At 39.9% G+C, this 25,304-nt stretch overlaps 1 protein-coding gene across 1 annotated transcript in view; it reads left to right on the forward strand.

Moving 5' to 3' along the window:
• The window catches only part of POLQ (DNA polymerase theta), a 109,189-nt gene that overhangs the window by 39,994 nt on the left and 43,891 nt on the right, over positions 1-25,304 (forward strand). The window contains exons 13-18 of the mRNA XM_054711786.1: positions 6,284-6,477; positions 8,067-8,191; positions 10,426-10,669; positions 15,249-18,340; positions 21,213-21,356; positions 22,523-22,719. Of these exons, the coding sequence (XP_054567761.1) occupies positions 6,284-6,477; positions 8,067-8,191; positions 10,426-10,669; positions 15,249-18,340; positions 21,213-21,356; positions 22,523-22,719 (3,996 nt within the window). The remainder of the gene's footprint in view (positions 1-6,283; positions 6,478-8,066; positions 8,192-10,425; positions 10,670-15,248; positions 18,341-21,212; positions 21,357-22,522; positions 22,720-25,304) is intronic.

Below are 25,304 nucleotides of genomic sequence, written 5' to 3' on the forward strand. Positions count from 1 at the left end.
ACCTCATAAGTAGAATATATTATATTGTCAAGATTTTGTATTTTGAGTGGCTTTAATTTATATTTTTTATTATGAATAAATTAAACATTGAACATTTTTTCTATATTTGAGGACAATACACGTTTTTTTTCCCCCCCATGAATTATCTATGACTTTTGCTCACTTTCTATTGTGTTTTTGGTCCTTTTCTTAAATTTTAAAAGTTCTTTTATATTTTAGAGAGAGTAGTACTTTGTAAAATAAATTAAAAGTATTTTTCTCCTAGTTTTTCACTTGGTTTTTGACTTTGTTTATTGTGTATTTTGTGTAGAATTTTTTAAAAATGTAGTTGAATTTATGAACTTTTGAATCAGAAATGTTTTTCTTACTCTTTTATCTTTTTTTCATAATGTCTATCATTTATTAAAAGGTTCATTTATACACAATGACAATTTTTTTCTACAGCTTTTATCTTTTAACTTTTTCCTTCAACTTTTAACTTATATACTAATTTGCTTTTGTATTTAAATATCTCTCTAATTTCCATTTGTTGTTGGGTATGATTCTGTTTCATTTGTTGATCTGACAACAGACCAATTTTACCAATTTGTGCACTAGTAAATTTTTAACTAAAATTTAATTAAAAGCCTTTATTGTATGTTTTATCTAGTAGAGCTAGTTTTCTTCATTGCTGTCCTTTTTCATAGGTATTCTTGCTTGCTTACCTTTTAATATAATGCCACTTAAAATTGGTGTTTTCATTGGTATTATTAAATTTATGTATTAACATGGAGAAAAACTGACATATTTTTTAAAAGTTGATTGTTCTCATTAATAAAAACGGATGTTTCTCTATATCTTTAAGTCTGTGTTTGAACTTTTAAGAATGTTCTGAAACTTTTCTCAGAGAATTTGATAATTTAAAAAAATAGCTTTGTTGCATTACAATTCACATAGCATGCCATTTAAAGTGTACAAGTCAATGATTTTTAGTATATTTAGAGTTGTGTAATCATTACCATTATCTAATTTCAGAATATTTTCATCACCCCAGAAAGAAACCTGTACTTATGAGTAATCACTCCTCATTTTCCTCCAACCTCCTCAGTCTCCCCTAGTCCTGAGAAAGCACTAATACACTAATGTGTTTCTGTTTCTATAGACTTTCCTGTTCTGAAAATTTCATATAAATGGAATCATATCATATGTAATTTTTGTAACTGGTTTCTTTCACTTAGCATAATGTTTCAAAGTTCATTCATGTTATAGTATGTATCAATTCTAAGTCCTTTATATTGCAGAATAATATTCTATTGTGTGGATATACTAAATCTTTATCCACTCATCAATTGATGGACATTTGGAATGTTTTTACTGGAGAAAATATTTCCAAATCATAAGAGACTTATACCCAGAATATATATAAAGAACTCAATAATAAAAAAATAACTAATTTAAAAATGGACAAAGGATCTGAATAGATATTTTTCTAAAGATGATATCCAAATGGTCAATCCTCCTATATAATAAAGAGCTAATATGCTAATTAGACAAAAATAGCTGAACGACCTTCCGGACAAAGCCGGGGCTGTGAGGGCTGGTCGAGGCCGCGAGGGGCTGCGAGGGCTGAGCCCCTTGCACGAATTTCGTGCATTAGGCCTCTAGTAAATACATAAAAAGATGCTCAACATCATTAGCCATTGGGGAAATAAATGCAAACCCAAACTATAATGAGGCAGTCTTTGCACCCATGAGGATATATTTTAAAAGACAGATTAAAACAAGTTTTGGAGAGAATGTGTAGAAATAGGAGTCCTTGTACTTTGCTGATAGAAATGTAAAATTAAGCAGCTGCTTTTAAGGAGTTTGGAAGCTCCTTAAAATGTTAAAAATGAAGTTACCATATGATCCAGCAATTCTACTCACACAGAAATAACCAAAAGAGTGCAAACATATGTCCATACAAAAACTTGTACATGATGTTCACAGCAGCACTATTCACAGTAGCCAAAAACAGTGAAAACTTTGTAGGATTTCAATCCACATTTATTGAAGCTTCTTTTGTTGCCTAGCATATGGTCTATCCTGGAGAACGTTCAATGTGAGCTTGAGAAGAATGTGCATTCTGCTGTTGTTAGATGAAGTTCTGCAGTTGTCTCTTAGGTGTAGTTGATGTAGAGTATTGTTAGTCTTCTGTTTCCTGTTGATCTTCTGCTTAGTTCTATCTGTTGTTGAAAGTGGTAGCACTTAAGTCTGAAACTATTATTTTTTAATTGTTTCTTTCTCTCTTTATTTCTGTCAAGTTTTATCAAATATATATATTTAATTTTTTACAGAGAGGAGGGGAGAGGAATAGAGAGTTAGAAACATCGATGATGAGAGAGAAACATAGATCAGCTGCCTCCTGCACACTCCCCGCTGGGGATGTGCCCGCAACCAAGGTACATGCCCTTGACTGGAATCGAACCTGGGACCCTTCAGTCCGCAGGCTGACGCTCTATCCCCTGAGCCAAACCGGTTAGGGCTGTTAACATTTCTTAAGTATGTTTTCTCTGATATTAGAATAGCCACTCCAGCTTTGTTATGGTTGTGGTTTCCATGATATTTTTCTTTCCTTTTACTTTTTACCTATTTATGTTTTTTAATCTATAAAATGTCTCCTATAGACACTGTGTAGTTGGATTCTGTTGTTTTTTTTTTTAATCTAGTCTGTGAATTTCAGCCTCTAATAGATTATTTAACCCATTCACATTTAATGTTACTATTGATATAGTTGGATTAATATCTTCCATATTTTATGTCTTTTTATTTTTTTATATATCTCATGTCTTTTCCCTCCTATACTTCTTTTTATTGATTTATTTTGTATGAATATTTTCTAGTATAACATTTTAATTTGTTTAATTTTTCTCTATATATTTTAGAGTTACTTTACCAGTATTTACTCTAGGGGTTACCATACACAGCATAAAATTACACTGACTTAATTCCAGTGAGATATAGAAACATTATTCTTGTAAATCTCTATTCCTTTGTTTGTGTTATTACTATTATACATGTTACATCTGTATGTATTACAAACTCAACAGTCCACTATTATAATTATTATTTTATATAATTTTATGTCTTTAAAGAAGCTGAGAGATGAAAAGAAAGCAAGTATATATGTACAGAGTTTATTGCATTAACATTCCTAAGATTTGTGTTTTTCTTTATTTGTTTCTGTGGATTTTAGTTATTATCTCTTGTCATTTCCAATACAGTTTTGCTCCCATTTGCCTTCATAGGGCTTGTATTTTGTTTTAAAAAATACCATTGCTTTTTAAATCAGTTGAGAGAAGAAAGGAGGGGAAATATGTACTAATATCGTCTTTATAAGTACCCACAGAATTACCTTTATTGGCACTCTGTTTTTTATGTGGAATTAAAATATTGTTGGGGTCATTTTGTTTCACCCCGAAGAGCTTTCTTTAGTATTTCTTATAAGGTAAATCTGCTAGCAACAGATTTTCTCAGTTTTTGTTTATCTGGGAATGTCTTTATTATGCCTTTATTTTAGTAGGATAATTTTCCTTTATATAAGACTAGAGGCCTGGTGCATGAAAATTCATGCACTGGAATGGGGGGTCCCTCAGGCCGGCCTGCTCCCTCTCACAGTCTGGGAGCCCTCAGGGGCGGGAGGCAACCTGGCATTCAGGGGAAGGCAACACCCCTATCACACCTCTGCTGCTGCCACTGCCAGCAGCGCAAGCCTCGGCCGGCCCTGGTTACCTGAGCCTCGGGCAGCCCTAGGTGGCTGGGCAGCCGCCATCTGAGGCTTGCCTGCACCTCGGGCCGGCCCTGGGCAGCTGGGGGGCTGAGGGGACTGGGGGACTTCGGAGGCAGGTGCACGGCAAGGCCTTGGCGGGGTTGAGGGGACTGGGTGCTGCCATCTTGTGGCTGTGGGCGCTGCCATCTTTGAGGGTGGGGCAGTCAATTAGCATATCCCCACCTTATTGGCTGTGAGTGCCACCATCTTTGAGGGTGGGGCAGTCAATTAGCATATCCCCACCTTATTGGCTGTGAGTGCCACCATCTTTGAGGGCGGGGCAGTTAATTAGCATATTTCCTCCTTATTGGCTGTGGGCACCACCATCTTTGAGGGCGGGGCAGTCAATTAGCATATCTCCTCCTTATTGGCTATGGGCGCCGGCATCTTTGTGACGGCATGAGGGCCAATTAGCATATTCCCTCTTTATTAGATAGGATTCTTGGTTGACAGTTTTTTTTTCTTTCAGCAGTTGAATATGTTATTTCACTGCATTCTGGCTCCATTGTTTTTGATGAGAAGTCAGTTCTTTTATTGGGTTTCCTTTGTATATAATGAATTGTTTTTCTTTTGTTGCTTTCAAGATTTTCTCTTTGTGGTTTCTTACATTTTGACTATGATGCATCTGGGTGTGGATCTTTTTGTGTTTACCCTATTGGAGTTCACTTAATCTCTAAGATATGGGATTAACATCAAGTTTGGGAAATTTTTAGCTGTATTTTCTTCAGACTTTTTTTGGTTCCTTTCTATTTTCTTCTGGTACTTTCATTATGCATGTGTCACTGCACTTAGTGCTTCCCACATTTCTCTTAGGCTTTGTTCATTTTTCCTCCCTTTTTCTTTCCTCTCAGGTTGCATAATCTCTATTGATCTATTTTTGTATTTGCTAATTCTGACAGCTTTCATCTGTTGTTGAGCTCCATAGTGAATTATTTGTACTTTTCAACTCCAGAATTTCTATTTATTTCAATCATATATTTCTCTTTACTTATATTCTCTACTTAATAAGACATTGCCATTAGACCTTCCTTTATTTCATTGAGCCTGGTTTTATTTGTTCTTTGACCAAAATTATAATGTCTGCTTTGAAGTCTTTGTTTGATATTTCCAACATCAGGGACCTCTCAAAAGTGTTTCTTTTGCCTGCTTTTTCCCTGTGTTTGGTACACACCTTTCTGTTTCTTTGCATGTCTTATAGGTTTTCTTTTATTGTTGAATCCAGGGCATTTTAGATAATACTAGTATATTGTCGCAAGTATGGTTATTGATTCCTCCTTCCCTTCACTCCACTTTTTTATTTTTCTGACTCATTCTTAGACATCATATAAAATACTGAAGGTACTTAACTTTTAGAATATTGAGATTAAAAGTACCTGTGATTAAAGTTCTTGGATTCTGTAAAATCTAGTTTGTGTGCTTGGTGGTCTCTTCCTTTTCTCTTGGCTGTGAGTTGTTTATGAATAAATGAGGTATTATCACATTTATAGTTTTATCTTCAAACTAGAGGCCTGGTCCATGAAATTCATGCATGGGAGTGGGGGTCCCCTCAATCCAGCCTTCACCCTCTCCAATCTGGGACCCCTTGGGGGATCGGGCCTAAACCGGCAGTCAGACATCCCTCTCACAATCTGGACCTCTGGCTCCTAACTGCTCACCTGCCTGCCTGCCTGCCTGATCGCCCCTAACTGCCCCCACTGCCAGCCTGATCACTTCTAACCGCCTCTGCCTGCCGGCCTGATCACCCCTAACTGCCGCCCCCTCTGGCCTGGTTACCCCTTACTGCCCCCCTGCCAGCCTAGTCATCCCCAACTGCCCTCCCCTCCCCCCGCTGGCCTTATTGCCCCCAACAGCACCCCTCTGCTGGTCAGGTCGGCCCTAACTGCCCCCCCCCTGCTGGCCTGGTTGACCCTTACTACCGCCCCTGCTGGCCTGGTCACTCCCAACTGCCCCCTGCCGGCCTGGTCACACCCAACTGTCCCCCCTCTGGCCTGGTCGCCCATTACTGCCCCCCCCTGTGGCCTGGTCACCCTCAACTGCTCCCCTCTGCCAGCCTGGTTGCCACTAACTGCCCCCCTTACTGGCCTGGTCACCCCCAACTCTCCCCCTGCCAGCCTGGCCACCCCTCACTGCCCCCCCTGCTGATCTGGTTGCCCCCAACTGCCCCCCCCCCTTGCTGGCCTGGTTTCCCCAACTGCCCCCCTGCCGGCTTGGTTGTTCCCAACTGCCCGCCCCACCCCCGCTGGCCTGGTCGCCATACACAGCCTGCTGTTCAGTCGTTTGGTTGTCCCTCACTAACCCCCCTGCTAGCCTTGTTGCCCCACACGGCCTACCAGCTTGCTGTTCGGTCATTACTATTACTGTGATGGCGTCCTGGACAATTTGCATATTCCTCTATTATTAGTATAGATACTCCTTTGATTTTAATATGACATTTATATTTACTTGTTCCTTTTGCAATCAATAGTTTTAGCTAATGATGATGCTTTTTTCCTTCAGGTTACACCTATGTTTGAGGATTGGACTACTATTGATTGGTATCGATTTCTCTGTTTATGGGAGAAGTTGCCAACTTCTATGAAACGGGTGGCAGAGCTAGTGGGAGTTGAAGAAGGGTTCTTGGCTCGCTGTGTGAAGGGAAAAATAGTAGCCAGAACTGAGAGACAACACCGGCAAATGGCCATCCATAAAAGGTAAGTATCAAGGAGCCTGCACTTCCCCTAGTATTTAATGCAGTATTAAATATGCAGTAGATGTTCAGTTTATTGTAGTCACTTTCATTGTCATTAAAATCAAATTTTTGGCTCCATATAGTAATTTTTTAAAATTTACTGTACTAGTATGTACTGAATTTGTTAATATATTAGTTTCTTCCTTGCTACACCTAGTTTAGAAGCCAATATATATGAATACTTCTTATAATAGAACATTTAATTCCTCCTCTTAAAGAAAATGTGAATCAGGATGCATTAGGAAAGGATGCTCCTGACAGCCATAGAAATGATTCATTACTACTACAGAAGAGCCAAAAAAAGATTCAGCTGGAAAAAAAAACAAAATTCAGTTGGGAAATTGTTTAGGCATTTAGCTTTTTTGAAATATACTACAATTATTTTTTTCTTAAGGCATTAGTCTCTAGTATATTATTTACAACATAGTCAAGTGTAAGTTTTGTAAGGATTCATATACCTAGATAATTTGTGGCGCTATTGCCTTTCAAATAAAAACTGTTTTTTGTACTCAAATTCTTTCACTTTATTGAAATACTAGAGGCCTGGTGCATGAAATTCATGCATGGGGGGGGTGTCCCTCAGCCCAGCCTGCACCCTCTCGCAGTCGGGAGCCCTTGGGGGATGTCCGACTGCCGCAGAGGCAGGGAGAGGGTCCCACCATCCCCACCATCTCTGCTGCTCTGACCAGCATTGAGCATCTTCCCCTTGGTGGTCAGTGCGCATCATAGTGGCCGGTCGTTCCACAGTTTGGTCGATTTGCATGTTAGCCTTTTATTATATAGGATGAGTATACTAGAGGCCCGGTGCAGGAAAATTCATGCACTGGAGTCGGGGGGTCCCTCAGCCCAGCCTGCCCCCTCTCACAGACCAGGAGCCCTCAGGGGCGGGAGGTGACGGGCGATCAGGGGAAGGCGACGCCACATCACATTTCTGTTGCTGCCACTGCCGGCAGCGCAAGCCTCGGGCGGCCCTAGTTACCTGAGCCTTGGGCGGCCCTGGGCGGCTGGGCAGCTGCTATCCGAGGCTTGCCTGTGCCTCGGGCCAGCCCTGGGCGGCTGGGGGGCTGAGGGGACTGGGTGCTGCCATCTTGTGGCTGTGGGCGCTGCCATCTTTGAGGGCAGGGCAGTCAATTAGCATATTCCCTCCTTATTGGCTGTGGGTGCTGCCATCTTTGCAACTGTATGAGGGTCAGTTAGCATGTTCCCTCTTTATTAGATAGGATAACCATATAACTGTGTATCAAATGTTGTTTTAAATTTTTATGCCATCATATTTCTTGAAACAAGTCTTATTTTTTGAAATTAGTTAGCAGTATTGAACCATAGACGAAATCTTTTTGTTGTGAAGATATTAAATTCTATGCTATAGTACTAATATGTGTCAGAACTTACTTTACAAACATTGAGCTCAGTCTTTGCCCGCTAATCCTATATCTTATTAGGAATCTTCTCATCGTGTAAACCTCTCTTGCTTTTTTGGTTCTTACTTACTTATACCTTTATAGTAGATAAAAGTGATCTCTTATCATATTTTGGTGATTTACTTTCCAGGTTTTTTACCAGTCTTGTGTTATTAGATTTAATCAGTGAAGTTCCCTTAAAAGAAATTAATCGGAAATATGGATGCAATCGTGGGCAGGTTCAATCTTTACAACAGTCAGCTGCTGTTTATGCAGGTCAGTTAAACAAGGACTTCCACATTTATTTAAGACTGAGGTTTGAGGTTAAATTAAGATTACTTCTCGCTCCCCTTTCCCTCAATTCCATTTTACTGTCGGCTTCTCTAAAAGTGAGGGGATGTGTCAAGCCACAATTTTGTATAATCCCTAACATCATCAGGACACCTTTGTTTTCTTCTTTTTTTTCTTTTTTCTTTTTCCTGTTGCCTGCTGGAAGAAGAAACAGACACAAAGTTTTCAGTGATCTCCCTTTCCTAAGCTAGTTACTGATTAATACTTGCTATCGAGGAGGATGGCAAATGGAAAGGGATTTCTGCACTTCTGACTGTTCTAAATTATTATTTCTTGTCTAAGGAAACAGTAGTCTTATTTAATAAAATTAAACCCACATTCTATAAGCCAGTCAAACAGGAAAGTTAGGGGTCTGATTTTACCAAGTCCTTGGGAAGGACACCCTGGGCTGCTGGAGAGTGTGCGTATTGTGAAGGTATGTGCATATATGAAAGGATACTGAGGGAAAGATGGGGTGGGAGGTAGTAAGGAAGGAGAGACTCACCCTTCAACGTACTGGCAGCAAATGTCTCAGGGTGCCTCTAGGGTTAGTGTTCTCAGAGGGAAGTGATTTTTTTAATGACTTGGCACTTGGCTGCTCTGGCCTCTTTATTTCAAGAGTGTCTAGCTATTGAATTGGGCAACCTCTTTTTGAAGAAAATATCAATGGGAGATTCACTTTTCAAAGTGCTCGCAGCCCTTGAATATTTAAATCGGCTTTCTTATTTTCCTCTAGGTGGAAAGAGTCCCTTACCTATTTTTAAGGGTTCTCTCTTCCTTAAAAAAAGAAAGGAAAAAAAGAGAGATTGAAAGAGAGGAATGAACTAGGGTGAGGGCTTTTTGTTTTGTGGTTATGTGCTCTGCCTTAGTTTTTTTCAAATGTCAAGTACATGATTAAGAATAAATGAGGCACAGCCACTATGGAAAACAGTATGGAGTTTCCTCAAAAAATTAAAAATGGAACACCCATTTGACCCAGTAATCCCACTTCTAGGAATATATGCCAAAAAATCAGAAACACCAGTCAGAAAGGATATATGCACCCATATGTTCATAGCAGCACAATTTACAATAGCTAAGATTTGGAAACAACCTAAGTGCCCATCAGGAAATGAGTAGATTAAAAAACTTTGGTACATAAACACAATGGAATACTACGCTGCTGTAAAAAAGAAAGAATGCCGGAGCCGGTTTGGCTCAGTGGATAGAGCGTCGGCCTGCGGACTCAAGGGTCCCGGGTTCGATTCCGGTCAAGGGCATGTGCCTTGGTTGCGGGCGCATCCCCGGTAGGGGGTGTGCAAGAGGCAGCTGATCGATGTTTCTCTCTCATCGATGTTTCTAACTCTCTGTCCCTCTCTCTTCCTCTCTGTAAAAAATAAAAAAAATAAAAAAAATAAAAAATATAAAAAAATAAAAAAGAAAGAACTCTTACCATTCACAACAGCATGGGTGGACATGGAGAGCATTATGCTAAGCAAAATAAGCCAGTTGGAGAAAGATAAATGTCACATGATCTCACTTATTTGTGGACTATAATGAACAACACAAACTGATGAACAAAAATATATCCAGAGACAGAGAAGCATTGAACAGACCATCAAACCTCAGAGGGAAAGCAGGGTAGGGTGGGGGGTGGGGTGGGGCGGTAAGAGATCAACCAAAGGACTTGTATGCATGCATATAAGCATAACCAATGGACATGGACACTATGTAATACTTTAAACAATAAAGAATTAAAAAAAATAAGAATAAATGAGCCTGTCCTGGCCGGTGTGGCTCAGTTGGTTGAAGTATCATCCATACACGGAAAGGTGGTGGGTTCAGCTCCTGGTCAGGGCACATACCTGGATTGTGGGTTTGATCCCTGGTCCAATCTGGGCACCTATGGAAGGCAAACAATCAATGTTTCTTTCTCTCTCTCTCTCTCTCCCCTTTTCTCTGAAATCAGTTTTTAAAAAAAGAATAAGTAAGATGACATTTAATGTGTTTAGCACATTTGTTGGCTAATTAGCTAGGCCCTTAACATATATCTCCTCTCCTGTTAATTTACACCATGGGCCTGTTAAACTTTACAGTTCTCCAGGCAAAAAGGAAACAGTGAAACAGAAGTATATCTAAAGAAATAGAGAATTGATCTGTAAAGAATTTTTAATTTTATAAATATTCCATGCCTATTACAGGGATGATTACAGTGTTTTCCAACCGCCTGGGCTGGCACAACATGGAACTACTGCTTTCCCAATTTCAGAAGCGCCTTACATTTGGAATCCAGAGGGAGTTGTGTGATCTTATCCGGGTGTCCTTACTCAATGCCCAGCGAGCCAGATTCCTCTATGCTTCTGGCTTTCTTACTGTGGCAGATCTTGCCAGGGCAAATATTGCTGAGGTGGAGACTGTTCTGAAAAATGCTGTGCCTTTTAAAAGGTAAGAGAGTCCCCTATCTGCAGAGGATTATTAAATGAAAAATCATGTCAATTTGTAAATAATAGTTTCTGTATTAAAATATTTTTCTCTTTGATAATATCATGACATAGTTGGTGTAAGTGGGAGGAAACAGGGCTACTTTTATTCCCTTTAGGGTTACTTTTCATTTTTTTATACTTTTAAAATATTTCATGACTTAAAAGACATTTCTGAAAGTATCATAATTCTCCCCTAGAAAAATTGAGTAAAGGTAAGGTACCAATGCTTAGTGCTTTGATGGGTTTAGATTTTCAATATATATTTAGGGCTCACATTAGACTTTCTTTAGGCAAGAGCACTTTAAAATGTACTCCTCTTGCCCGGCCATGTGGTTCAGTGGTTGAGCGTCAACCTATGAACCAAGGAGGTCACGGTTAGATTCTCGGTCAGGGCACATGCCCGTGTTGTTGGCTCAATCCCCAGTAAAGGGCGTGCAGGAGGCAGCCGATCAATGATTCTCTCTCATCATTGGTGTTTATATCTATCTATCCCTTTTCCTTCCTCTCTGAGATCAAGAAAAATATATATATATTTTTAAAAATGTACTCCTCCCAAATGTTCTTTGGAACACTAGTCCCTCAAAATAATTGTGAGAGTAGGATTCCTTGATTATTGTGTACATGTGGGTAACCAAGTTATTGATGGTCTGGACTCAACATATATATAATCAAGGAATAGCTTAAGTAATTTCTCAACCACTGTTCTTTGAACTCACTCTTGTATAAAACCTCAGTCAGATCCTATTGATATTTAGGCTCTTATAGGTTTAAGAGTTTTATTTTCAGGTATTAAAAATTTGTTCAAAATTTATAAAAGCAATCAGTCTCATTTCCAGTTCAATACTTCTTTCCTCACACTCCATTTAGGCCTGATACAGGCTCTGAAACTTGTAGTGTGTATGAGAAGGGATAGGGCATATTCAAAGGGCAGCCTTGCTGCCCTCCAGTGCCACCTCACATTGTGACTCTGCTCTCTGCCTTCCACCGCCACCCCCAGGTATGGCTCCTGTGGGACTAGGTGCCCCATGCGCTGCACCCAGCATGGCTGTAGGGGCATAGCTACCTCTGCCTAGATTTTGAAGGATGGACTTGTCTGGAGCTTTAGACCATAACCCTCGGAGGAACACAACCCAGGCCACTGTAGAGTCCCCACTAGGGCAGTACTCAGTGGAACTACGGGGCTGGGGCCATCCTGTGACCCCAGACCAGAAGAGCAACTGATATGTGATTTTGTCACTTTGGGGAATGTCTCTGGCCAAAGTCTATTTGGAGTATGGTTTAAAACCTTGTAAAAGTGTTGTTCTCCTCTGGAGCCTCTGATTTTTACAGAATCTTTGGATATATACATTCTTGTTTAGGTGTATGTACTGGTAGTTCCTGAGGTAAAAAAGTTTAGATGTGGGAATGTCTCTGTGGTAACCATATGCCATACATCATACAAGACCCTTCCTAGGGCTCATCTGAAGGCAGCACACATTTAAAAAAATTAACTGGAAAATATTGTTTAACACATTTTAGAATCATTTCTTTTTAAAAAATTATTTTATTTTTAAATGTATTTTTTATTGATTTCAGAGAGGAAGGGAGAGGGAGAGAGAGATAGAAACATCGATGAGAGAGAAACATTGATCAGCTGCTTCCTGCATGCCCCTATAGGGGATCGAGCCCACAACCCAGGCATATTCCCTGACAGGGAATCAAATGATGACTTCCTTAGTTCATGGGTTTATGCTCAACCACTAAGCCACACAGGCCAGGCAGAATAATTTCTTATTACCCTAAGGCTGTTATTGTCATGGGTTTGCATCTTCTGAAAGCCCCGAACTTTATTGATCAAAATTAGTGACACATCAAGATCATGTGCCTTTTCATGTGACACATTGCTCCTGAGGTGTTCTTTATCAAAAACGTCTAACATGAATTTAATCAAAAGCAAACATCAGACAAGCCTGAATTGAGAGACATTCTACAAAATTATTAACTAGTACTTTTCAAAAATATCAAGGTCATGAAAAAGAAACACTGAAGAGCTGTTTGTAATTAGAGGGTAAAAAAGACTTGGCGCCCTGGCTGGTTTTGCTCAGTGGATAGAGCGTCAGCCTGCAGACTGAAGGGTCCTGGGTTTGATTCTGGTCAAGGGCACATGTCCGGGTTGCAGGCTCTATCCCCAGTAGGGGGCGTGCAGGAGGCAGCTGATCAATGTTTCTCTCTGATCGATGTTTCTCTCTCTCCCTCTCCCTTCCTCTCTGAAGTCAATATATATATATTTAAAAAAAATATATTTTTATTGATTTCAGAGAGGAAGGGAGAGATAGAAACATCAATGAGGGGAGAGTATCATATCTTTTCATGTTTTAGGATCACTTAAAAATATCTTTATAGGTTATGTGGTTATATCTTTTTCTTATATTTCTTATGGATTTGAGTCTTTTTTTCTCTCCTTTTTAAATAATGTTTTAAAAATTGATATGGCTCTTAACCCTTTATTTGATATGAATATTGCAAGTATTTTCTCAAAATTTATCAGTTGTCTTTTGATTTTTGTTACATCGTTATACCCATAGAGTTTTATTATTTTTATATTGATTTACTTATTTTTATCTATTTTTTTCTTTTTTGATTCTGAATGTCATAGTTGGAAAGCTTTCCTGTACAGTGAGATTAAAGAGGAATTCACACATTTTCTTGTATTTTAAATTTGCATTTAGATTCCTGATACATTTAGAAGTTAATTTTGTATGTAATGTGGTCTGGATTTATCAATTTCCCATTTATAAAAAAAGTTTGTCTTGGTCCCAGTGATTTGAAATGCCACCTTCATCATATACTAAATGTCTATATGTAATAATGTCTATTTCTGGATTTTTTAAAAATTTACTATCTTTTTGTCAATTCATGAACAATACTGTGCTGTTTTTTGTTTTTTTTTAATCCTCACCCGAGGATATTTTCCCATTGATTTTAGAGAGAGTGGGAGAGGGAAAGACAGAGAAACATTGATGTGAGAGAAACATTTAAAAATATCTTTATAGATTATCTGGTTATATCTTTTTCTTATATTTCTTATGGATTTGGGACTTTTTGCCTCCCGCATGCTCCTAACCAGGCTTGGGAGCCTGCAACGAAGTACGTGCCCTTGACCGGAATCAAACCCGGGATGCTCTATCTACTGAGCCAAAGCGGCTAGGGCAGCAATACTGTGCTCTTAATGAAAAGCCTGTTTTAATGTCTGGTAGGGCAACCTCCCTCTCAGTTTTTCAATATTTTCCTGTCTACTTTTGCATGTTTACCCATGTGAAATTTGAAGTATCTGTTTATTGGGGTTCGATTGAAATTTAACTTACAACTGACCCCTTTATAATGTTGAGTCATCCTATCCACAGGTAGGTAATTTCTTTGCATTTGGTATCATTGTGATAGTGAGGATTTAAAAAAAAAAAGATTTCCACAGACAGCTTTTCAGGAGTTTCCAAGTCTTCCTCATAAAGGTTTTGTACATTTCTTGTTAAATTTATTTTCATTTAATCTTTATTGTTTTAATTGGTTTGTATCTGTGATCTTTTCTATATGGTTATTATTTGAGTATATGGAGGCTGTTGATTCTTGTATATTGTTATCCTGTTATTTTCTGAACTCTTTTATTGTTTGAGTTACTTCTATCATTGATTCTCTAGGATTTTTAGGTATACAGTCATATCATCTACACATGGAGATATTTTACTTCTTCCTTAACAATTTTTATACTTCTAATTGATTTCTGTTGTCTAATTGAATCAAAACTCCAGGTTTTTATCCAAGTGACCTTCACGGCCCTGACCGGAGCCTGCCTTCGGGGAGAAGGGTGACAGTTTAACCACTGCCATTCGTTTCTTCTCGTCTCAGCTCTTTTCCGGTTTCTACTTTCTTTGGTCTCTCCACAGTCCCTTTAACATTCTGTCCAGAGTTCGTATTATATAGGAGGATTTGTTTTCAATGCAAGTTTTATGATGCTCACTTTCTTTAGTTTTTTTATTTAATTTAAAGAATCTGTCTTAGTGAGGCCTTCCCTGGTTATGCTATTTAAAAATTGCAGTGTCACCCATCCCACCTTGGTGTTTCCTTTTTGTACACAACTCTTATTTATCAGTTGACATAGACTATATTTTAACATTTGTTTGTTTTCTGATTTCCCCAACTAGAATGTGAGCTCTATGAGAGCATATATATTTCCCTCTTGTTCAGTGCTATTTCTTTTTTTTTTTAATATATTTTTATTGATTTCAAAGAGGGAGAGAGAGCTAGAAACATCAATGATGAGAGAGAGTTATTTACCAGCTGCTTCTGTATGCCTCCTACTGGGGATCGAGCCCACAACTGGGACATGTGCCCTGACTGGGAATTGAACTGTGACCTTGTGGTTCATAACTTGACACTCAACTACTGAATCACACCGGCTGGGCAGTGCTGTTTTTTCCATTCGTAGGACAGCTGATGCTTAATAAATATTTGTTGTATGAATGAATCAATGCATTAATTTATTTCTCTTCCTATTCCCTCACTAGCGCCCGAAAGGCAGTGGATGAGGAAGAGGAAGCCGTTGAAGAACGTCGGAATATGCGAACTATTTGGGTGACTGGTAAAAAAGGCTTAACTGAAAGGGAAGCAGCAGCTCTTATTGTGGAAGAAGCCAAAATGATTCTGCAGCAGGACTTAATTGAAATGGGAGTGCAATGGAATCCACATTCCCCTTTAAATTCTGATACATACTCATTGACCAGCAGTGAGTCAGAAGAAAAGGAGCATAAATTTATACTCCAAACTAAGAGGTCTTGTGAAAGATTAACAGCAAAGAAAAAAAGTAACACAATACTTGGTGATTCTTCTGTTAAGAAATCACCAAATACAGTGCAAGATTTAGGTAAAGGTAGAGAGCATAAAAATTCCTCTTATTATCAGTTTCAGAATGGGAAGCAAGAACGTCGGGTACATTCAATTTCCAGAGGAAGAAAACGGGCTTATTTGAATGTAAGTAAAGAGAAGCTAGAAACCTCTTTGAATGAGGGAGAAACAAGCACTAAAAAAGTCGTTCAGACTGTCTCATCTGAGAAAACAAAAAAAGAAGCTTTGAATTTCAGTCTAGAAAAGATGAACACAACCGTTCAATCTTGGAAACATTGTAAGCATCTCAAACGATCCAGAGACAGTAGCCCTGTGAAAGACACGGGGATGCGTAAAATTGATTTTCAAAAACAGCCTAATCTTGTTCATTGTGAAGATTCATTTACCTCAGATGAGAAGAATGTGGAATTTAGGAGTCCAGGGCCGCTTGCTAAACATGCATCTTTATGTGCTGAGGGAAAACATAACAAAGAATCGTTCCCATCACAAACAGAACAAAATTGTTCAGGGAACAAAACAATAACTAATGATATTCTTGTAGAACATTTTATCACAGGATCCCAGAGTAAAAAGGAGACTTGTCAAGCCACTACTATGGTTAGTGAAAATAGAAGAGGATTAGCTCCTGTTGAGTCAGAAAAAATAGACAAAGTGATAATACAGACTGATTCAAAAAACCAAAATGTTTGTGTTAAACACCATGATACCAATCCAATTAACCAGTCCCTGGAGAAGCAGTCTGATAAACAGACAAACATTTATACCAAACAGAAAAGAATACTGGAGAAGCAAATAGCTTGTGATACAATCAGTAATTATATGAATAGAGATTCAAATGCTATTATCAAATGTAAAAGTATAAATTTTAATGCTGAGGAAAAGAAATCAAATAATCTTCAGGTATCCGGAGATAATATAAGCAGCACTGAGATGCCCAGTGGAGTACATCTACCAGCTGGAGCATTTGGTAAATCTGGAGGCCAGCAGGAGAATTTTCTAAATACCTCTAGAATACAAGAAGAAACAGATGCTTATGCAGCAAAAGAAACTAAAAATAATGGTGTTTCTGACTTAGGATTAGTTCCTTGTGATTTTGAAGATAGTTTCTACCTGGATACTCAGTCAGAGAAAATTATACAACAGATGGCAACTGAAAATGCCAAACAGGGAGCAAAGGACACCAACCTGGCAAGAGACACAACGCAGAAGAGCCTAAACAAACGGATTTCAAGCTCTGTTCAGAATGAGATTCACATTGCCTTCTCTGGTGAACAACATTCTCCAGGAGTGAGAAATATAGACCATTTGGAACCTAAGACTGTAGATGCTATAAAACAAAGTGCTGGTTCACATGGGGTTAATATCCTGACCCCAGAAAGCCCACTTTTTCATTCACCAATATTACCGAAGGAAAATGGCCCTTGTTTGAAAGCAAATGAACTTTCTGTTACCGACTCCCAGTTAAATAGTTTCCTTGAAAGTTATCAAACACAAGAAGCTATGAAACCAGTTACATCTCAAAAGAGAACTTCCACTGGTATAGAAGTAGAATGTCGGCCAGTTCCCGAAACAAGTTTGAATTTGAGTGATAGTTTACTCTTTGACAGTTTCAGTGAAGACTACCTAATAAAAGAGCAACCCCCTGACGTCAGAGGGAAGGAGCCCCTGCCTTCTGAAGTAATGTCAGACCATTTCAGTGACTCTCGGCGTCTGCAACCAGAGGACCCAATGAAATCAAATGTGGATGAGAAACAAGATCATCGGCAGCAGTTGACTTGTTTCAGTGATGAGTCTATTATATTTTCAGAAATGGATTCTGCTCAGATGGTGGAAGCTTTGGACAATGTAGATGTATTTCCTGTCCAAGATAAACATAATGCTGCAGTATCTTTGGGGGCATTAGAATTAAGTGATCCAGTTGGTAATGATTATCCCCAAAGAGAAGTAACTGAAGGAGATAAAGATGAAAAGTCTCAAAAATCCAAATTAACTGAAATAAGGCAAAATAATTCATTCATATGGTCAGGAGCATCGTTTGATTTAAGTCCAGGACTGCAAAGGATTTTAGATAGAGTATCCAGTCCTCTAGAAAATGAAAAGCTAAAACTAACCACTATAAACTCATCTAGTTTAAAAGGAAAAAATACAGAGTTAAATGACAAACAAGAAGTGGTTTTAAATTTGGAGCCAAATCAAGTGCAGGGAATTTCATTCTTCCCTAATATTGAAGTTAAAAGCAAGATTGAGATACTAGAGAACAATGCTGTTCATGGTGACACCCCATCGCTCTTGCCTTGTAAAGAAATCGGTATAGTTGACGATAATGGACTCATTCCTCCTACACCCATTCCAGCATCTGCTGCTAAGTTGTCATTTCCAGGTATTCTTGGAACATCTTCTGGAAAACTTCAGAAAAATAATAGTGTTTTAGAACTTGGTGAAAATTATTTACTTGGCTCACCTTCAGATATTAACCATGATTTAAGTCCAGAGAGTAGAAATGATGTAAAAGATGACAGCCCCATTAGAGACACAAGTTTTTCACTGCAGTTATCACAGGATGGATTGCAGTTAACTCCAACCTCAGGCAGTGCAGAAAGCTTGGCCATAATTGATGTAGCAAGTGACCAAACTCTCTTTCAAACATTCATTAAGGAGTGGCAGTGCAAAAAGCGATTTTCCATCTCACTGGCTTGTGAAAAGATCAGTAATTTGACATCTACAAGTGCAACTATTGGTGGTAGGTTTAAGCAAGGTAAGAATTGATTTTTTTTCCACATTTATATGTAAAATAGGCTGAGATGGGATTGAGATTTTTCAGTATTGGATATTAAATGTAATAAATTTATTCAAAGTTTAATAAGTTTCTCTTATGTGGGTTTACACCAGGGGTGGAGAATGTCTGGCCTGTGGGCCGTATAAGGCTTGAGAAATCATTTTATCTGGCCCTGCCAAGGCATTAGGGGTGAGTTAATTAAATATCTGACCAAATATAGCAGGCTAATTTTTACGTTGATAATTTTGTATGGCCCTTGAATGATATAAATATCCAAAAGGCTGTTGGCCCAAAAAAGGTTCCCCACCCCTGGTTTACACATAGAATAGCCTTATTGTTCAGTACAAGAGGTGGTTGACCCCAGGACATGTGGGTGGGAGAGCTGAACACTGAAACCAAGAGCTCAAGCTGGGAGACTGAAAAAAAATGTAGGCCACCAAGGCACTTTTCATTCCTCTGGCTCCGATCCACTGTTGTACCTGGATGATTAGGCCTGTGTCTGTCTCTTCCAAAGTAGGCCAGTGTTCTAATCTAAACATCCTTCTTACAGCAGCTCCCAACCCGAGGTCACCTGTCAGGAGTTCCAGATCAGTGTTGTCTCCTGGGACATTGACCCAGTTGTCAAGCTTATTTCTTCAGGGGCCACCACAATTGGTGTGGTTGGTTCAGGAGTGTGTATTAGAACCATGTTTGGTAGCTTGATCATTGGGGATGTCCATCTCTCAAACATCAGCTCTTCTATGCCATTTGGCCAGTGCCCTTTCTGAGGCCATGGGCTCTCTTTGATGGTTGCCTTCCTCGTCATTTTCACTTTGTGAGGCTTCATGGAGGTCCCTGCTACTTCAACTCCAGGCCATGCCTTGTGCTAGTGTCTGCTAAGCTTTACCATTAAACACAAAATTTTCTTTAAAAAATTGCATGTATATATATGTATAATATATAATATATATTACATGTTATTATCCTATGTAATAAAAGCCTAATATGCTAAGTGTCTGGTCGTACCGTTGGCTGTTCAACCAAAGCATGCTAATGTATGCTAAGGCCTCTCAACCACTCGCTGTGATGTGCACTGACCACCAGGGGGCAGACAGTCAACTGGTTGACCAGTCTCTATGACGTGCACTGACCACCAGGGGGCAGACGCTCCTACTGGTAGGTTAGCTTGCTGCTGGGGTCCAGCCAATTGGGACTGAGCGAGATGGGCCGGACATGCCTGGGAGCCCTCCTGCAGTCCCTCCCTGGCTGGCCAACCTCCCGTGTCTCTCCCCAGCCCTGATCATGCACCGGTGGGGTCCGTTGGCCTGGCTTGCACCTTCTCGCAATTCGGAACCCCTCGGGGGATGTTGGAGAGCTGGTTTCAGCCTGATCCTGCAGGCCAGGCCATGGGACCCCACTGGTGCATGAATTCATTCACCACGCCTCTAGTATAATATATAGAAATATTAGAATATAAGATTGTAAAAATTAAGATATATATTTTGAATATGGTCACTTTTATCATATCTTAATTGTATATATAACATGATGGTTTTTAGTTATCATCAGTGCTCATGAATTATTTTCTATTAAACTATAATGTCCTTATTTATTTATATAATCACAAAAATACCTAGCAGATAGACACTGTATTTTTCACAATGTACATTAGCTACATTTTCCAATACTTATCTCAAGTAGAACTTGTACCTCCATTGATAGTCATGATCCCAAAGCCTCCTGAAGCTCTTCCCAGTTTTGAGAGTATTGAACTTTGTGGTCAAATAATGCCCTGTATATTCCTGTCTTACTTCATGAAAGCAAGGGTTCTGTATCATGGGGAATAGCTGTATTCAGCTTGACAACCTATTGTGGAACTCAAAAATCAGATTTCTTAAATTTATGTATTTATGAATGAATTTGTTCATAAAAGTTTGATTTGAGTACTTGTCTGATCTTCCGTTCATGGAACACATGTGTTAATGTCAAGTTTTATGTACTTTCAGTATTGACTAGCAGATAAAATTGAGCACATTTTCTGTGCTAGAGGTTAGAGGGATAAAAATGTTTACTTAATTTAACAAATGTGCACCAGTTATTTTCCGGGTATTGGGGATAAAATAGTCAATAAAATAGATTGGTTTTTGACCTATGTCTTTGTAAAATTGGATATGCCTTATTTTTTTTAAAAAAATGTTGACTCCCAACATGAAATCAGACCTAATTTTTCACTAGGAAGTAAGAACCTTGATTTTTCTGGAGTTTCCTTTCTTTTCTTTTTTTAAAAAAATATTTTTATTGATTTCAGAGAGAGAGGGAGAGGGGGATAGAAACATCAATGATGAGAGAGAATCATTGATGGGCTGCCTCCTGCACGCCCCCTTTTGGGGGTCGAGCCTGCAACCCAGGCATGTGCCCTTGACCATAATCGAACCTGGGACCCTTCGATCCAAAGGCCAACACTGTATCCACCGAGCCAAACCAGCCAGGGCTCTGGAGTTCCTTAGTGTTAAGAATTGCTGAGTTCACTACAGAATTTATGTAGTGTGCAAGTGCTCTTTATTTCTGTTTGAGTTATAGACATTAAAAATTCAAGAGCTTTTAAAAAATTTACTCATTTTAGTCATTATTATAGATCTATTTTACGAAATCTTTGGTAGATTTTTCTTAGTGACAGTTATCTTAATAATAACTTAATAACTTGATAGTAAGCCTACAAAGATTTTACATATACCTAAAATGACTATCCAAAAATGCTTTAGGAATCTGGAAATTTTGCCTGTCAAATATTTATTTTTATTATCGTTTTAATGTTCAGTTTAATGGTGTTATTTTTAGAGGTTTTTAACTGTTTCACCTTTTATTTACTTAGTTAGCTCCCCTCAGGAAACTCCTATTAGATTTGATGGATTTCCTGTGAAAGGTTGTGATGACATCTTGGTGACTGGACTGGCAGTATGCTGGGGTGGAAGAGATGCCTATTATATTTCATTGCAGAAGGAACAAAAGCATTCTGGTAAGTAATCATTAGTTGGAAAGTTACCATATAATTTTAATGTAGCCTCTATCAGGTAGTGACTTGTTTGTTGAGAATAATTTCCTGATATTTACCTAGAATTTATTTTTAGGATTAAAAAAATTTTTTTAGATAGTGGCTAGTGTGTACATTATTTCATATATTAATTAGAATGAATGTTTTTAGAAACACCACCCTAACTCCCCTCTGCTTGTCACATGGGACGATTAATACTTGGGGGTAGTGGAGCATCAGGGACTCCCTCGACACCTTAGGGTTTGCTTTTGATGATTGGATCATAGCAGTTTCTTTTCAGACTTCTTTCAGCCTTTTGACTGGGTCTGGAGTGCATCTCGAGGCAGTGATGAGCAAGACATCTACAGTAGTTGAATCGAACAGTCTTAGAGAAGTCTTTGGAATTGAAAAGATATATTCTGGATTATGGTTGTGATTATCATTGCTGGACTGGTTCAAAATTAATGAGGGAACATTTTAAAGGATGCCATATAATGTTTGTTTCTGAGTAAGCATGAAATATTTTCAGTTGTTTTGCAGGAAAATATGTTAGAATGAGTAGTTACTCAAGCTACAATTTAAAAAAAATTAATCTTGATATTTAGAATTTTCTCCCATCTAAATAAATAGAGCATTATAAATCACCTAGTCTAAACCATAATTTTTAATTAATTAATTTTTATTTATTTTTAATCCTCACCCAAGAACATGCTAGAGAAGAAAGGAGAGAGGGAGGGAGCGAGGGAAGGAGGGAAAGTGACAGAAGAGAGAGAGAGAGAGAGAGAAACATCTATGTGAGAGAGAAACACCAATGTGAGAGAGAAACATCTATCCGTTGGCTTCTGCTCTCACTTGGACCGGGTATCAAACCCACAACCCAAACATGTGCCCTGACTGGGAATCAAACTGGCGGCCCTTCAGTGCACAGGACAATGCTCAGCCAACTGAGCCACTCCGGCCAGGCTATACTGTAATTTTTTAGATTATGAAGCACTTCATCTGCATAGCCAACATGACTTTCATGGGGTCATGTTGAATTATTGGTTACATGGAACTAGACTTCGAGTCTTTTTCAGCCTTTGCATTATAGATTGCTGTTTCATGTGAATGCATGTGGTTTTCTTCTTAAGACTTTTTTTTTTTCTTTTAAGAAATTAGTGCCAGTTTGGCCCCACCACCTCTGGATCCAAACCTGACTGTGAAAGACAGAATGTGCCACCTTAAATCCTGCTTTCCAAAGGAATCAGATAAAGAACGTTCTGTTATCATCTATGACTTCATCCAGACCTATAAAATTCTTCTTTTGTCTTGTGGAATCTCCCTGGAACAAAGTTATGAAGATCCTAAGGTTCTATGTCTTATTTAATTTTTATATCCATAATTTTTTTAAGTTTAGTGTTAATTTTTAAATGACTTGGTGTTTATTTACCTCTAACTGTGCACTTGAGTTTTATGGAGTTGTCACTCCTTTATCCAGTAACCTCGTTCACCTAGAACAGAATATTATGTACCGAATGCCTCAGTGTAGATAAAAACAGAGATGTCACAAATTCCAAGCACTTAAGTTCATATCTTTCCTCATGATATGTTAAAATTTTATTTTGGTAGTATGTTCTAAGTTTTCTGTCTATCGTAAATTAGAAATGAAAGGAGAACTGTCAGATTTTAGATATATGATAGCAGAATGTTTCAAATATACATGAGAATAGAGGCAGGAAATAGAAGTGTGTAAGATATCCACGAGGAGAGTAGTTAGGGGCCATTGAGCATAGGGACAAATAACCTTACTAGCCCCTTGAGAATTTTTCTACATAATAGCAAAGTATGGTATACTCTTCATAGTGATGACTGAGTTTTTAAGAAAAGGGTAACTTACGTTATTGTAATAAACACTTATCACTATGATGCATTTTTGGAAGACATTTATTTACAATATCATAGCCCTCAAAGGGATATCTTTTCCCACAGTGGGTAGCGAATGCCTGAGGCTTGTGGAATATTAATTTTGAGTTGAGATATGATACTGCAGCATGTCCTCAAATAACAGTTATCATTCAACATTGAAGGAACTTACCTGTGGTTTATATTGATTATCCTGTGGTAATATATTGTTTTTTTATGTGTTGTTTTTCTTAAAGTTACAGATCCTATGGACAATGTTAAGTGAGGACTTACTGTGCTTGGTTGTAATTATCAATATAATTAATAATACAATAATTTTTAGTTTCTTAAGGTTTTTTGGCAAAGGCAGTTGCTGGAGGCTAAGTACAGTAATTAGCATAATAAAATGTGAGAAGTTCGTCAGAAGGCTGATGGACACCTTCAGCAGGGCTGAAGATCTGCATATTATTGCCTGTTTCCAGACAGTTGAGGGCAGTTCCCCCAACCTCATGGTCCTTTATTGTTTACCGGACCTTACCTTTGATATGTATATCTGCTTTGCTAAAGGGAAAAATCTATATATATATAAAAAGCCAGTGACTGGAATGCCTGAATGACTGGTTGATATGATGCCCACTGGGGCCAGCTAACTTGTCTGATTGGGGGATGGGGCCAGCCAGCCAACCTCCTGCAGCCCCTCCCCCAGCCAGCCCAGCTCCTGATCGGCCTGCCCCACCCTTTATTGATATCAATAAAGGGTGGGGCAGGCCGGCCAACCTCCCACGCCCCTCCCACCTGGCCGGCCCCACCCCAGATGGGCCCCCACCACCCTGATCAGCCCGCAGCCCCTCCCCCCCAGCCAGCCCCACTCCGATCACCCCCCCCTTACCCCAATAGGGGGCAGAGCTGGCCAGCCAACCTCCTGCAGCCCTTCCCCCTAGCCAGCCCCACCCCAGATGGGCCCCCACCATCCCATTGGCCACAGCCCCTTGCCCCAGCCAGCTCCATCCCCAATCAAACCCCCCTACACCAATCGGGTATGGGGTTGGCCAGTCAACCTCCCATGGCTCCTCCCCCAGCCCCATTTGGGGGGTGAGGCAAGCTGGCTCACTGCCCACAGCCCCTCCCCATGGCCAGCCCCACCCCCAATTGGCCACCCCACCCCAATCGCAGCCAATTGCCCGTGGCCCCTCCCCCCAGCTGGCCTGGCCCTGATCGGGGCCTCGATTGGGGCAGGTCCGCTGGCCAACCTCCTGCCATCTCCTCCTCCCTATAGGCTTGGCCCCGATCTGCTGACTGGGGCCAGGTCGGCCAGACCCCACCCATGCACAAATTCATGCACTGGGCCTCTAGTCCTATCTAATAAAAGAGTAATATGCAAATTGACCATAACTCCAACACACAAGATGCTGCCCCCATGTGGACACAAGATGGCCACTACAAGATGGCCAGCAGGGGAGGGCAGTTGAAAGGGACCAGGCCTGCAAGGGAGGGCAGTTGGGGGCGACCAAGCCTGCAGGGGAGGGCAGTTAGGGGTGACCAGGCTGGCAGAGGAGGGAAGTTGGGGGCGACCAGGTCTGCAGGGAAGGGCAGTTGGGGGGGACCCAAGACTGCAGGGGAGAGCAGTTGGGTGGGACCAGGCCTGCAGGGGAGAGCAGTTGGGGGTGACCAGGCCTGCAGGGGAGCAGTTAGGCATCAATCAAGCTGGCAGGGGAGTGGTTAGGTGGTGATGAGGCTGGCAGGCAGAAGCGGTTAGGGGCAATCAGGAAGGCAGGCAGGCGAGCAGTTGGGAGCCAGCAGTCCTGGATTGTGAGAGGGATGTCCCAGATTGGAGAGGGTGTAGGCTGGGCTGAGGGACACACACCCCCGTGCACGAATTTTGTGCACTGGGCCTCTAGTGTGGTAATAAAAAGCCGTGGGTCCAAAGATTTGGAGAGCCCACTTCACTAGAAAGTGGAGCCTCCCCCAGCTCCCCTATGCCTCCCAAATTTATATTTCTTGTCTAGTCTCTCAATCCATTTATGTGCAGCCCCTTCTCCAGATTCCTGAACC

The sequence above is a fragment of the Eptesicus fuscus genome, chromosome 3, assembly GCF_027574615.1.
Source record: "Eptesicus fuscus isolate TK198812 chromosome 3, DD_ASM_mEF_20220401, whole genome shotgun sequence".
In the NCBI taxonomy this organism is placed as follows: Eukaryota; Metazoa; Chordata; class Mammalia; order Chiroptera; family Vespertilionidae; genus Eptesicus; species Eptesicus fuscus.